The 15,800-nt window shown below is 42.0% G+C and overlaps 1 protein-coding gene across 15 annotated transcripts in view; it reads right to left on the reverse strand.

Moving 5' to 3' along the window:
- Window positions 1-15,800, reverse strand: part of MYT1L (myelin transcription factor 1 like) — a 461,092-nt gene that overhangs the window by 39,364 nt on the left and 405,928 nt on the right. For 14 of the 15 annotated variants that reach the window (XM_083178476.1, XM_083178474.1, XM_083178472.1 and 11 more), the window contains 3 exons: window positions 13,595-13,831; window positions 4,131-4,252; window positions 1,165-1,233 (listed from right to left, as the gene is read on the reverse strand). In XM_083178476.1, coding sequence (XP_083034602.1) covers window positions 1,165-1,233; window positions 4,131-4,252; window positions 13,595-13,831 — 428 coding nt within the window. The remainder of the gene's footprint in view (window positions 1-1,164; window positions 1,234-4,130; window positions 4,253-13,594; window positions 13,832-15,800) is intronic. The other variant, XM_083178483.1, reaches the window with a different exon arrangement.

Raw genomic sequence — 15,800 nt, forward strand, 5'->3', positions numbered from 1 at the left:
CTGTGCTGAATCCCCACCTCTGGAACTTCCCCTGCAGAATTTGGGACTGTGCTAAATCTTCCATTGGAGCCTCCCCTGCAGAATTTGGGACTGTGCTGAATCCCCCTCTAGAGCCTCCCCTGCTGAAATTTGGAGTGTGCTAAATCCCCCCTCTGGAGCCTCCCCTGCTGAATTTTGGAGTGTGCTGATTCCCCCCTCTAGAACCTCTGCTGAATTTGGGATGTGCTGAATCCTCCCCTCTGGAGCCTCCCCTGCTGAATACTGTTGACATGATTGCATATATTTATAGAAAAGGTTCTTACTGCGTGCCCCTTATCTTCTGTGTTCGGAAGTCACAGATACAGCCCCTGAGGAAGGACTAGCACAATTTAATGTGCAAAAGCACATAGCACAGAGGGAAAGCATCCCAGTTGCCTGTAAACCCTCCTTCTCTGCAGCCTGGCCAGCACTACATGCAGTATAAAGGGCTGCTATAAGATTTGCCGGCAGACAAGGTCCCTCACATACTGTATGTAATATCATGATGTCATGGAAAAGAGAGGCCAGGAGCACAGTGCTGGCAGTTGGGTGCATGCAAAGGAAAGGGTGTCCTTCCAGCAGACACCCCAGATGCCCCACACAGTTGCCCCTGGCCTTGTGCCCTGGACGGTAGCACCAGTCACACAACACTTGTTACACCCCTGCCAATTAGGCCAGTGATAGCGTACGCCCTAATCTGTGGTACCCCGTTTGAGGTACCTTGTCTATATATTATGGGACGTGTTTTTCTTTTGAATAATAGTCATTTTAACATAAAGTACCTGCTAAGCTTTATGTAATTGCCATCCTAACACAATTCACTGGTGCATTTTATTTACTTGGTATAAGGAGTAATAGCAGCATTGCTATATAGACAAGTAATATCCGGAAAGATAAACGTGTTATATGAGGAGTCGTAAAACAGATGGAAATGAAGGATAATTCAACCAGGAGATGGTGTAAAGGTTCACGATGCCCTAGAGAAGCCAAAGATAAGCTATTTTCCGCATTGCTCCAAGTCCCTTTACTTCCACAAATTCAAACATGAAGAAAAAGTCAAATAAACATAAATAATACAAAAATGGATTTATTGAACAGTATTCATATAACACAAACAACAGCAAAATAAAGGAATGTGATTCTTACTTTAGTTCCTGCGAACTGGTGGCCATCATGTTTCGCATACTTTTGTCAGCCAATGGACAACCAGACAATCTAAGAAAAGATATTTATAAAGTATTATATAGGTGTATATTTAGTTAGCTCATTTACTAAAGTAATACAACCTAATTTAAATGACACAAAACTTATTAAGGAACAAGAACAAGAAATTTAGGAGAACAGCGGCTTATCGTAAGAATATTGTAACGAGGATACAATTGGTGCCGTGACTTGTTAAAACTATGTCTAATACAACATTGTTTGTTTCTGGCTGGGCTTCAGTCTATTTTCTGTTTGATCATATTGCTTCCTCAGCTGATATTCTGGCAGGTTTGATAACCAGCTGGATAACAGTGGGTAGTATGTGGACCAAACACATATGCATCTGATGCTTAGCAAATACAAACATACATGTTCTGATGCATGTAATATATGTGCGGCTGGTTCCCCCAGGGATCGGCACAGTGCAGAAACTGGTACTCACATAAGACCACCCACTCTCTTCTAATCCCGCCCCCATACTCCGTTGAAACTAGCCAATTGGAGTCTGAATGCAGGAGTAGACAAAGTGTGTGATGCCTTATGCTGATTCCCAGGTCCTGCAAAGGGGAACCAGCAAACAGATATAGCCACGCTCATCTATTCTCAATTATGTGGTGAGTGCAACATGCTGTGCCAAACAGGCACCCGCAGCTGCGATGTAGACTGGAGCATGGCTACCTCTGTACATTACATACATCAGAATATATATATGTTTAGATGTGCTAAGCAAAACCCCCCACCTCTGCTCTATTTTCTCGGTGCTGCAGCCACCACTATAGTTAACACAGAGAAAAAGGACACAGGATGCTATCATGAATACAATAAACTAGTGAAGAGCAGTGGCAGCTCCTGAGGTGGGGTTGCAGCACCGTTCAAAATTCAAATAGGGGAGCCACACCCACTACCAGTGAGTTGGTTTGGAATAGCAGTTGGTAGCAGTTGGGGCGGCTCCCACATTTGAATCTTGAACTGTGCTACAGCTCCACCTCTGAAGCCGCCACTGGTGAAGAGTATTCCCAATAAATTGGCTGAGTAAAACACAATAGACAGCCTTTTTTGTATTCATTAAGAAAAACTTGCACAGACACAACCAAAAATGAAATAATTTTGGAACAGTGATGGTTTATATTTAACTAATCATTTCGTATTTAGCTTCCTCTTCACCCTGAACTACTGCTGTTTGTACATTTTGACAATTGGTTGGGAACACCCAATATCAACAATATTATACTGTTTCTTACCAATACCGTTAACTGTTGCAATGAAAGTAATATTAAGCACTGTAAATGGATAATTAACTTGGGTACTCTTTACCTAGAAGGGCGCCCATCGCGGGCATCGCATCTACATCGCATGCCATTATAATGGCATGCGATGCGACCGATGCGATGCCCGCGATTTTACATAGAAATACATGTTAAAATGTAAATCGCGTCGAACGCATCGCATGCGACCAAAAAATCGCATGCGATGCGACCGACACGATTACCGCGATTTCCCATAGGGAACAATGTTAAATGTCCCAATTGACCCGATTTTCCATAGGGAACAATGTTAAATGGCCCACAGAGGCCAAATAGGCACCCTAAAGTGTGAAATGGCCCCCCCAATTGTTAACGCCACCCCACGATCAATGTCAACCCGAAACGTGGCGAGCGCAGCGAGCCCGCGAGGGGCGGCGGTACACGTCCTACGACCTTTTCATACCCCCACTATCCACGTCGGCGTGGAGTTGAGAATAGAAAGTGTGGCGAGCGCTCGCCACGCTTCAGGCTCGGTGGCTCGCTGCGCTCGCCACACTTTCTATTCTCAACTCCGCGCCGACGTGGATAGTGGGGGTATGAAAAGGTCGTAGGACGCGTAGCTCCACCCCTTGCGGGCTCGCTGTGCTCGCCACGCTTCGGGTTGACGTTGATCGTGGGGTGGCGTTAACAATTGGGGGGGCCATTTCACACTTCAGGGTGCCTATTTGGCCTCTGTGGGCCATTTAACATTGTTCCCTATGGAAAATCGGGTCAATTGGGACATTTAACATTGTTCCCTATGGGAAATCGCGGTAATCGCGTCGGTCGCATCGCATGCGATTTTTTGGTCGCATGCGATGCGACCGACGCGATTTTTTACCTTGCGATGCCCAAGATCAAAATCGTGGGCGCCCTTCTAGGTAAAGAGTACCTTAACTTGCCCCCTACAACATTTCCGTTCAATTATGAAACTCATAGGTAGTGTGCTTTAATAGATGTAGAAATAATGGTGTATAGCTTTTTTAAATACAATGTGGCAGATGTATTAAGCCTGGAGAAGAGATAAACTGGAGATACAGGAGATAAAGTGAAAGGGGATAAAGCACCAGCCAATTAACTTTGTTTGAAAATGACAGTTGGAAGTTGATTGGCTGGTACTTTATCTCCTTTTACCTCATCTCCACTTTATCTCTTCTCCAGGCTTAATACATCTGCCCCAATATGTGCTATATCTTGCTTCGCTCCCTGAGAATACCAAAACAAATATCGGTAAGGTTGTCAAATCCACTACAGCCCTTTTCTCCGGTCCTGTCTTAGTGTCAGTCTATGGCTCCACCCAGGGCTGTAACTAGGTATGGGCAAGCAGTGCGCTGTACCAAGGGCAGAGACTCTGTGGGTACACCATCGTCTGCCCATTGCAAAGTAGGCCGTGCCAGCACAGAGCACAGGGAGTGCTCATTAGAGTGTTGGCTTCACTCACTAATTTCTGGAATCAACTAGCTGTACATGGTTTTATTCTTTCTGTTTTCCAATTCAGGACACTAGTTCTTCTCTAAAATTATTGGGCATATTGTACATATATCAATACCGAACAGTACGACTCAGAATAGAGAAAAGGGAAAGAAAAGGAAGATGAAACTGTATTTCTGGTCCTGGATTTCTTACGTTATTAAGTCTTTTTTGCTCTCTTTACATTGAGGATATTTGGGCTTGGGACTTGGAATTGTGACATCACCCGGGTACCTTCTGTCATCTAGAGCATCATGGAATGGATCTAGATCATCATGCTGCAGAAAAGAATATAAAGATTATTAAATAAAATATTTTAAAGTAAATTAATTTAAACACATCATAATTTATTATGTTGTCTACAGAATATTTCTCCATTTGGTATTTTTTTGTAGGGTGACAAGTTTTAATAAGCAGATTCTATTTCATATGAAATACAATGCATTCAAAGAACTAAATTTGGTGTGAGATTCAATTTTCCGCAAAGGACCGTGAATGGCTGGGAATGTTTGGTACTGTAGAAAGCTCTTTGAACCATAAACATCTCTTATTTTCCCGTGCACCCCACAGAGGTTTGTAGGAAAATAAGCAATGTTTGCTAAATTAATATACAGTATATTGATGTACTGAACTTCATGGTTGCAAAGCTCTGAGAATTAAATCCAACTCTATAACCAAATACTGTCCTCCCTGTACCAGACCAGCCCACTGAATGTGGAACTTCACACTGAGAGTGTGGGGCCAAAGGTGGTCTGTGAGCAAATCACCACAGGTTTCTGAAGATCGGCATAAGTGTGCCTTTACTATCTGCAGTCATGCTGAACAATGGTTGCAGATTAACTTCCTGTATAACAAACACTTCCTGTATAACAAACACTTTCTGTATAACAAACACTTCCTGTATAACAAGTGGATGGCAATGATGCATCTTCTGGCTTCCATATACAGAATACATATAACTTACTAACCAGAGCACCTCCTGTTGTGTCCTGCGGATGAACAGGGAGGCTCTGCAGCATCTCTGTTGGTTGCAGGGTTCAGTTCCAGGCAGCATAACACAAATGCAGTGGGGCTGCCAAGATACAATACTTAGGGCTTTTACATACCCTCCAACTGGACCTATTTGTCAGGTACTTTTTATTGGGTCTCCAATTGGGTCCTGGGGGCACGCAACAACAGCAAAATAGACGCCGCGGCGGGGGGAGCCTGGTCTCTGCAGATTCCATTTGGATGCCATGGAATCTGCAAAAATGGCCTCCAAAAATTGGAGAAAGGCACTAGAAAGAAAATGGGAGAAAGACACTAGAGGTCCTATTGTACGCCCAGCACTACCCGCAAGTGAACCCCTGGCAATGAGCACATAACCCCTGGCAACGAGCATGTAGGTAAGAGAAATTATAATTAATGTTGGGGGGGGGGGCACCTTTGTATTAGCCTAGGGCGGCTTGAACCCTTAATAATGCCCTGTTGACATGAGAATGAAATGACATGTACACAGTGAGAGTTATTTACTAACAATGCAAATGTACAAATTTACAATTACTGTAAGTATAACGTGGGGTGGGGGGCAGTTGGGAGTCCCGCAGCAGGGAATAGATGCTATGATCACACAGCACTGGCCATGTCCTATTAGTGACAAAAACAGGGGCGTGGCTTATAGTTACATAGTTACATAGTAGGTGAGGCTGAATAAAGACTTGCGTCCATCTAGTTCAACCTACGGTTGTAATAGCTTATCCCTTGTTGTATAGTATGTTCTGATATTTTAAAGACAGATTATGTTACTTATTCGTACCCTTGGATGTTTTTAACCAATAAATGTTTATCCAACCTTATTTTAAATGTATTTATAGTGTTTGCCGACACCACTTCTCCAGGAAGAGAGTTCCAAAGTTTGACTGCTCTGACTGTAAAGAAATTTTTTCTTCTAGATGAACAAAATCTTTTTTCTTCTAATCTAAACTCGTGCTCTCGCATCCTAGATTCCTTTCTAGCAGAAAAAAGGGTGTTTGACAGTTCCTTATATTGGCCCCTAATATATTTATACACAGGGCTATTTTTCAGCAGGCCCCAGCAGGAACTGAGGCCCTTATTCTAGTTCACGCTTTCTGACAAAATATTTCTTAGATGGACAAAACCATGTGCACTGCAGGTGAGGCAGGTGTAAAACCCCACCCAAATCTAATTATCTCTGCACAAGTATCACCTGCCTCACCTGCAGTGCACATGGTTTTGTCCATCTAATAAATATTTTGTCAGAAAGAGTGAACTAGAATAAGGGCCTCAGTTCCTGCTGGAGCCTGCTGAAAAATAGCCCTGTTTATACATGTTGAGCATGTCCCCCTTAAACGTCTCTTCTCTAGTGTAAATAGTCCCAAATTGCTTAATCTTTCCTCGTAGCTTAAATTCTCCATTCCCCTATTAAGCTTTGTTGCTCTTCTTTGGATTTTTTCTAATTCTATGATGTCCTTTTTATAGTGTGGGGCCCAGAATTGTACTCCGTATTCGAGGTGCGGTCTAACCAATGATTTGTACAGAGGAATAATTACTTTTGAGTCCCTCGTTTCCATGCCCCTTTTAATACATGCTAGAATTTTGTTGGCCTTTTTGGTCATGGCATTCCACAAGTTAACGCCCCTTCAACGAAGGCCACACCAGCTATTGGGCCTGCACCAGGCTTTGTTGCGCGGGCTTCCTGATCTGCAAAGGTTCAATGTTGGGAGTTATGGTATAACTGAAAGTAGACTATAAAAACTGTAACTAAGAATATAAGCCATATATACTTTACAAAGCTAACAGACTCCTACGTCAAAATTAGTCATGTTCTTAGTCGTGTGTCTTCTGCCTCCTCCACAATGATGCAGTTACTGTGTTTGGCCGCAGGTACCCTGAAGGATAGGAATAAGTACCAATATACACTTTCAAAAAGAAATTGTTAAATGCATGCTATTTGTAGTTTGGGTATTAACTGATACACGTACAAATAAAGTTGTGTGCGCATCATTGTACATGGTCAACACATGTTTGTGACATAGACATCATGTACATCATGCTGCAGTGATGTCACTTATTCCTGACAAGCAATATATCCTGGGCCCAAGGGGCCGAACTTTCCAGAAATCCTGGCCTGGTGCTCCCACTTATGAATAGGCAACAGTGTTACCTAAACTACAACTGGACGACATCTCTTACGATGCACTGACATTGGCCTGGTTTCATTTATGATAGTTTGGGATATTTTGTGTCGATGTACCTGGAATACTGGGTGTTGTCTCTTTCTGTGACTCATGTATCACACAATAATAATTAGGCTTGCCATCCGGGACATGTATCAACTACACACTTTCTTTGTATTGCTAAATTTAAGTCTGCATTTAGTTTTAATCAGCCACAAGACCTGCGTAAATCATCAGAATCATGGATTAAAGAGACATAATGGCAAGTCTACAGAAAATGGCCGTCATCATAAACCTACTGGCCACAAGTAGGTGGGTGTCATTGTGACATGATGGGGGGATGGGGGTAGGGGGGGGGGGCAAAACATTTGAGAAGCGCCAGTCATTGTAGTGCGACACAGGGCACCATCTAAGGTTGCCATAAGAAGTGTGGCAAGACAATCCCCTTTCTGGCTGTTCCACTTATCCCTCCCCACAGACCTTTTCCACCTGCCTCCTTGGCCCTCTTCTCCCCTGCACATTGCTGAGACCCCCTACAGTGTGTTACTAGTTACTGTAAGATGAGTGCCCCTCTTCCCCTTTAGCTCCCCCTTTATCGCTACATTGACCCAGCCCCCCACCACACACACACACACACCCTTTTGGCACCCCTCAATTCCCTGCACGGCACCGCCAACCCCTTTATTTCCCACATAGGGCCTAACTCATCACATATTGCTAATTAGAGAATAGCCACCGCCCACACAGAAGGACGTCCCTTGCAATTTACAAATGCATCACAAATAGCGATGTATTCGCAGATCCATTCACAAAAACAGTCAAACAGTTTTTATCATCTGTGCCAGTAGGGCTTCCACTAATCTGCTCAAGAATCAGGCTGGAAATGGTCATCGCTGACATCAGAGACCCACCAGAATAACGCCTCCATTTTCACAAACACACCCAGAAAACACCATGTCTCTGCCCCTAAACACTGGCTTCCAGTCAATCAAACTGCGAGTACTCTGCGACATCTATGCATACGGATATTCTTTTGCTATTTGATCCTAGGCATACGTAATGCAAATACTGCGCATGAGCAGTCACTCAATAATCGCTCTATTTGCAAATACTGTTATTAGCAATTCGTGCTGAATTAGGCCCTTGTTATATAAGCCAGTATACCACTTATCTACTGGCCCTATAAATCACGGGTTCCATTTTTGGCTATGGAACCATACAGACACTCTCAAGGTGCCCATACACTATGCAACTTCCATCAGAGAAGTCGCATTCCAATACCCTTTCAGCCACCTGGGACCCTCCCAGGCAGCAGGGTCACATGGGTTACATCGCATGCGGTATTTTTGCATGAAATGTTTCCACCCAAATCAAATAGTGTATGGGGGCCTTTATTCTGCTTTCTGTGTTGAGTGAGGTCACCATGGATACCACCTGAGGTTCTTTTATAGCTGGCCTAAAGCATACTGAGTATTAGGAGGATTTAGATAAGTATTCAAACAAAGATGTCTGACACATAATCACCTCAGGTCTGCTCGCTTCCCGCTAGTTATACTCCAGCAGTCAATTATAAACTTGAAAAAAGCTGTAGATGCAAAACAAACTGACTTCAAGTGGAAATGCCTTCTTGTTCTGATCTGAACAATCTATACCACAGCAACATAATAGAAACATGACAAACCTCTAAAGACACCTCAATCAGCCCCCTACCAGGCCATGAACCAGTTTTCTGGTCCTTTTTCAATATGCTGCCACCATCCTTCTGAACTTATGCAATTAAGAGTCATTTTCTAAGCATTACAGCTTTTACAGATGCAAAAAAGAATATCATAGTCCTACGGGTGCATAGTAAAGTGTTATATAGTATTACTATTATTATTAGTGAAATGTTTCTATATTAATAATAATAATAATAATAATAATAATAATGATAATTAAATAATAATACCTTATTTATATAGCACTTTTCTCCTAATAGGACTCAAAGTGCTTGCATTAGCATTTTACAGCACAAAATACAAAACATACTTAACAACTTAACAAGGGACATTAGTGAAATGCTTGGGTGAACAGGAAAGTCTTGAGTCTATTATTGATTGTTTCCAGAGTGGAAGCTTCTCGCACTGAGTGGGGAAGTGAGTTCCATAGAGTTGGAGACCACTTCCCCGCTCAGTGCGAGAAGCTTCCACTCTGGAATAAATCAATAACAGACTCAAGACTTTCCTGTTCACCCAAGCATTTCACTAATGTCCCTTGTTAAGGAGTGAGGACTGAGAACATTTTTATGTTAATCTTATTCAAGTTGGAATTTCATATTTATGGGCCTATTTATCAGTATATAGCATTATATCTGATTTTCTACAGATGCTTATGACAGAGATACTGTAGGTAATCAATTATCACCATAACAGTGGGCAACACGGATGGTGCCTCACAGCGCTGAGGTCATGGGTTCAATTCCCACCATGGCTCTAACTGTGCAGAGTTTGTATATTCTCCCCATGTTTGCGTGGGTTTACTCCGGGTACTCCTGTTTCCTCCCACAATCCAAAAATATACTGGTAGGCTAATTGGCTTCCAACAAAAATGAACCCTAGAATGTCTGTGTTTGTGCGTGTACATGTGGTAGGGAATATAGATTGTAAGCTCCACTGGGGCAGGGACTGATGTGAATGAGCAACTATACTCTGTAAAGCGCTGCGGAATATGTGTGCGCAATATAAGAAACTGCTAATAAATAAATAATAAATAACAGATCAATAAAATTATTGCCAAGGCAGCATCCTCAGTGATACACAGCTGTCTTCATGATATGCAGCACACTCAATGAAACTTGCATGACATAGGTAAGACATACAGGGGTGTATGTACTAAGGGGTCTATGTATTAAACCTTGGGTACTTGTTTCCTAGCACGGCGCCCCCGATTTTGATCGAAGTGCATCTTATGCAATCGCATCGCGGCATGCTATTTGATTTTTTAATTGTACAAGCACCCTAATGGGTGCTTACAATGTTAAATGCACCCCCGTTGTCAACGCCACCCCCACTATCAACGCAAACCCAAAGCGTGGAGAGTGCAGCGAGCCCGCGAGGGGCGGCGGTATGCGTCCACATACCCCACAGTAACTTACAACTTCCCTAAACCAGTCTTTGGGAACTTGGACACACATTACTAGTCATAGCGGTGACAAAGGCAGGATTGTTGTGAACCTTACTATACAGGTTTCCCCAAAGTAAGAGGAATCTATTTTCCTCAACTCCTGAGGAATTTTATTGCTGTCCTTTTCACCATTTTATATAGAGAGACCTGTATAGTCAGTATTATATAATTGTACTCAGGGGCCTCCTCGGCCAGGCCCTCTCTACAGGGAGCCACACCGGGAGCAGTAGTGTCTGAGCGCTTTAGTGCGCATGCACAGATTGCCGGAAAATGGCCGCCGCGTCATTGTTCTAGCAATTTCTGCAGCGCTCATGCCGCTGCTGCCGGACCTCCGGAGGGTAAGTATCAGAAAATGGGTGCTTGGTGTGCGGTGTAGGCCCCCCTGGAACTCAGGGGTCTGTGTGCACAGTGCACACTGCACCCATTATAGATACGCCACAGATTGTACTAGCTGTGGATAGATATGATGCAGCGCATATTTTAAAACACTCCTCCCCTGTGTATTTTGCAACAATGACAATATAGGACACTTATGGTGGGAAAAAAGGGCCATTTTGGGAATGAAAACCATGACCTACGTGTTGTGAGGGAGTAATAATAACCATTACCCAGTCCCTACTGACCATAATATTAAGATACATATAAGTGAAGAATATCCACCCTGTGTGATAGAAACATAAAACATAGAATTTGTTTCTATGTTTCTAATACACGAGGAACGCTATTGCAAAAGAGTATACACAGCGTCTTAAAGAGCTTGGTGGGAATTATGTGCTAGACTGCCTGTGCTCACTTGTTCCCTCTGTCAGTGTAGTTTGCGTACATCTCTGAACTAGGACCAAGGGGGTGATTCTGGATAAGCAGCAAAAAAAATCGCTGCTTGGCGAGCCATCTAATGCCACCCACCAGGTGAGCGAATGACCGCCACCCCCCCCCCCCCGCCATGGCCTAGACATCGCCGCATGGTAGCGTATGGGGGCAAAATCATTCGATGGTCAACGATCATCAAATGATTTTTCCCCTGTTTGCAAATATAAGTCAGTCTTGACTGACTTACATTTGTGCCGTCGAGTCTGAGGATGGGGTGAACGGATGACGTCCTGTGACATGAGCCACCCGCCCCCTGGCAGACAAATGTCCACCTGCATTCTCATGGGGATGCCCATCGGTTTCCTGGGCGCAACAGTTCTCGTAGGTACAGTAAGCCCAGGAATCATTGGGAGTCCCTATGTGAAGGCCCCCTGCCCGCCTTGACCCCCCCCCCACTGTGTGCGCTGTGCGAATGCCTCGGCGTCCACACAGCAACCCTGCACATGAGCAGAGTGCAAAGATCGGTCCCCAGTGAGAACAGATTAGAATCACCCCCCAAATGTGTTACATTTGCTGACTGGATGTGCAGATCTCAAATACAAGTATACTATATGATATAAAGATAAATCTAAAATATGTAAGTAAGTTACAGTATCTTTTATCTAAATTTAAGCAAAATCAACATGCTAACCAGCACTCAATTCAATACTGCAATATGTAATAATATTCATGCAAATTTTGAGAAGCCTGGCAATAGCCATGTGCTATTATGTGGAATCAGGGCTGCCGAGAGGAGGGTGGGGCGGAGCGGGTACTAATTACCCGGGCCCAGGCTTGCCGAAGGGGGCCCTGGTCCAACCCCCTTTCCCCCTCTGTCCCTCTCGGGCAGCAGTAGCACACACCTACAACTGTAGGTGTGTGCTGCTGCCGCTGCTGCGGGAGAGGGGACTTTAGAGTGTTTTTTCACCCCCCCCCAAAAAAAAAAAAAAAAACATTTTTGGGGATGTGGCCTAATTGTGTTAGGTGGCCACACCTCCCTAATTAGGCCACACCCCAAAAATTTTAATGGGGCCCAACATACCTCTCGGCTGCCCTGTGTGGTATTAAACAATTATCTACACCCGCTTAAGAGACTTTTGTGTTGCTGTCATTTATATTTAATTATCAGTGAACCCTCATCAAAAATTAAACCAAACTAGCATTTGTGTGGGTCAATATTCAGTGGGGGGAGATTTACTAAAGCTTCTAAAAATAAAAAGAGGTGATGTTGTCCATAGCAACCAATCAGATTCTGTCTGTGATTTTTTAGGATGCCATAGAGGACAGGTTCTCAAACTCGGCTCTCAGGACCCCAGGTGCATGTTTTGCAGTTCTCCTCACAGAGGGGTGAATTTATGAAGCTTGGAGAAGTGTTATCTATCCCCATAAAGAACGTTATGAGCAAGGTGATAATGGTTCAGCCAATCAGCTCTTACCTGTCAATTTACATATTGTAGCTGATTGGCTGAACCATTATCACCTTGCTCATAACGTTCTTTATGGGGATAGATAACACTTCTCCAAACTTCATAAATTCACCCCTGAATCACAAGTGAAATAAATAGTTCCGCCTGTGGATCTTTTAAAATGTGTCAAGGAACTAATGAATGCACCTGCCAGGTAACCTGGAAAATGTGAACGGTGTCGGGCCCTGAGGACCGAGTTTGAGAAACCCTGTCATAGAGAAATGATAGACAGAAACTTACTGGTTGCCAAGGGCAACATCATGGGTGAGATTTAATAGGATGAGAGATTCAGAAAGTGAGAGAATTGGTGCGAAATCTCCAGTTTTTTTAAAGCGGCAATCATTTACACTGCAAAACTAGTCTGATTTTGCAGTGTAAATGATTGCCACTTTAAAAAAACTGGAGATTTCTCACCAAATCTCTCACTTTCTGAATCTCTCATCCTATTAAATCTCACCCATGTCTTTTCATTATTGGAAGCTACAGTAAATTTACCCCAGTAGGTCAAAATCCTTGTGTCTTAGGGCCTTATTTTGGTTCATTCTTTCTGACAAAATCCTTCTTAGATGGACAAAACCATGTGCACTGCAGGGGGGGCAGATGTAACATGTGCAGAGAGAATTAGATTTGGGTGAGTACTTTTGTTTCTGTGCAGGGAAAATACTGACTGCTTTATTTTTACACTGCAATATAGATCTCACTTTGAAGTAAAACCCCACCCAAATCTAATTCTCTCTGCACAAGTAACACCTGCCCCACCTGCAGTGCACATGGTTTTGCCCATCTAAGAAGGATTTTGTCAGAAAGAATGAACCAAAATAAGGCCCTTAGTGACATCATCAGTTTACAATGAATATTGGTTTAGACCACAACATGGCTGCCTCCAGTGCAATCCCACTAATATTACAGCGGTACAGAACCATATGAGTTAGGTTACAAATGTTAGCTTCCAGTGGGTGGAACATACATTAATGTCTTTGGAATCATCGTCATCTATCCGTCTGGGTTTCAATTTAGTGTAGTCTACTGGTAAATCCCAGCAGTCTGTTTCATTCATTTGGTAACACTGGCTATTCATCACTGCCTGCCGCTGTGGTGACATTGGTTCCAGTGGTGTTAGAATGGAGCAGCAGACATCACGTTGTCTTTGTTTGTTCATGCTAAGGTCCAGTGTTCCATTTTCATCCACATCAATGTCAGGATTCTGAAAGGAATGGATTGATATTGTGACATTAGCTTTTCTCTATATTTATTTGTAGTTTTATTCTTAATTTTTTTCTTATTTGTATTATGTGCTTTCTGTATACTTCCTGCACTGAGTCGTGACAACGTGCCCACACACAGCAGCCTAATCTTATGTAAGGCTTGATTGTCTCATTGAATATAAAAAAAGAAAAATGAAATTCTCCCTACTGGCATTATCATTTCCAATCTCAGATGACTCCCACTGTAAGTTAAATTGTGTCTCATGAAATGAGTGTCTCATTGACCTGTTGTTCTTTTATATTCATAAATGTAAAACTCTTTCTGTGCTGAGCATTCAAAAGCAAAAATAATAATAATAATAATATAGATTAAAATATATATTTTGTAATATTATTATTATAATTATTATTATTATTATTATTATTAATTGCTCCAAATTAGGAATGCATCTTTTCGCTTTGCCCAACTAAATCACTTTCTGCTTTTGATAAGAATCTTAAATAATTATCGTTACTGTATATTTTTACTTATAGGACTCTATATGTAAATCAGTTCCATTAAGGGTTAATTGAATTGAATCACTAACTTTGATTGAAGGTATGTTAATTTGATTAATTATGCATATTAATGCCTTTTTCTTTACTGGAATATTAATAATAATTATAATAATGATAACAATATATTTTAATTTTCACGGCTTGTATTTCCAATTTGAATAAACGGTTATTGTCCCGTGTGTAGTATTTATTATTCCTGTTTAATAAATCATTTTAGAGATTATTATTGTAAAATATGAAGCATATATCTGTTCAACACTGTACTCACCCAATTATTGTATTTAATTATAGAACATTATACCCCTGATGAAGTTTGCTAAAGAATAAACGCATTGGGTTACCTTTCTGCTACACTCTTGTAAAAACATTGAGGAGTATTTTTCTGTCTATATATCTATGCTGCTCTGTCTAATAAAAAAAAGTTTCATCGATATTTATTATTTATTTATTAACCGTTTCTTATATAGCGCACACATATTCCGCAGCGCTTTACAGAGAATATTTGAACATTCACATCAGTCCCTGCCCCAGTGGATCTTACAATCTATATTCCCTACCACACGCGCACACAGGCATTCTAGGGTTAATTTGTTGGAAGCCAATTAGCCTACCAATATATTTTTGGATTATGGGAGCAAACCCATGCAAGTACAGAAAGAATATACAAACTCTGCACAGTTAGAGCCATGGTGAAATTCGAACCCATGACCTCACTGCTGTGAGGCAGTAATGCTAACCATTACACCATCCATACTGCCCATCTATAATTGCTTCATTTGATTATGGAACTGTAATCTTCCCTTCAGGAATATATCTCCAATCACAGAGGTTTACGGGCGCCAATTCACTATTGTGTTGGATATTGTTTTAAAAATGTTTACATTATGAGCTTAAATAAGCCTGAAAAATGTCAAACTATTTCAGTCCAAAATTGAGATTTCACTATTTAATTGCATCATTGGTTTGTTATTATCAATATTTAAAGTTAGATCTAGAATTCTTAGATGACAATTTTGTTCCATATTTCAATTCCTGACATTTCGAATCTATGGGGTGTATTCAATGTGTGTCGATATTTCCGACAGGTGGAAATATCGGCACACATCTAATCGATGCAGCTGTTTTCGGACACGTCAAAGCCATACATATCCAACTTTTTAAAAAGTTGAGTCTGCATTGCCGAAAATGGATGCTAGGTTGTCAAATCCAAGGCCATTTTCGACAATCTGCAGCTTAACCTTTCCGACAGTAGGAAGATTGAATATTGACTATCGAACTGGCCATATTTCAGTCTGTGGGAAATGTTCAGACAATCAGAAGCAAGATTGAAAACTCCCTAGATGGTAAACTGTGGACTCTATAGCTCAGTAACAAAGCTGCAGAAATGTTATTCCATAGAGCAAGAGACTT

This window comes from Crinia signifera, chromosome 3 (genome assembly GCF_055691185.1).
Source record: "Crinia signifera chromosome 3, ASM5569118v1, whole genome shotgun sequence".
Classification (NCBI taxonomy): Eukaryota; Metazoa; Chordata; class Amphibia; order Anura; family Myobatrachidae; genus Crinia; species Crinia signifera.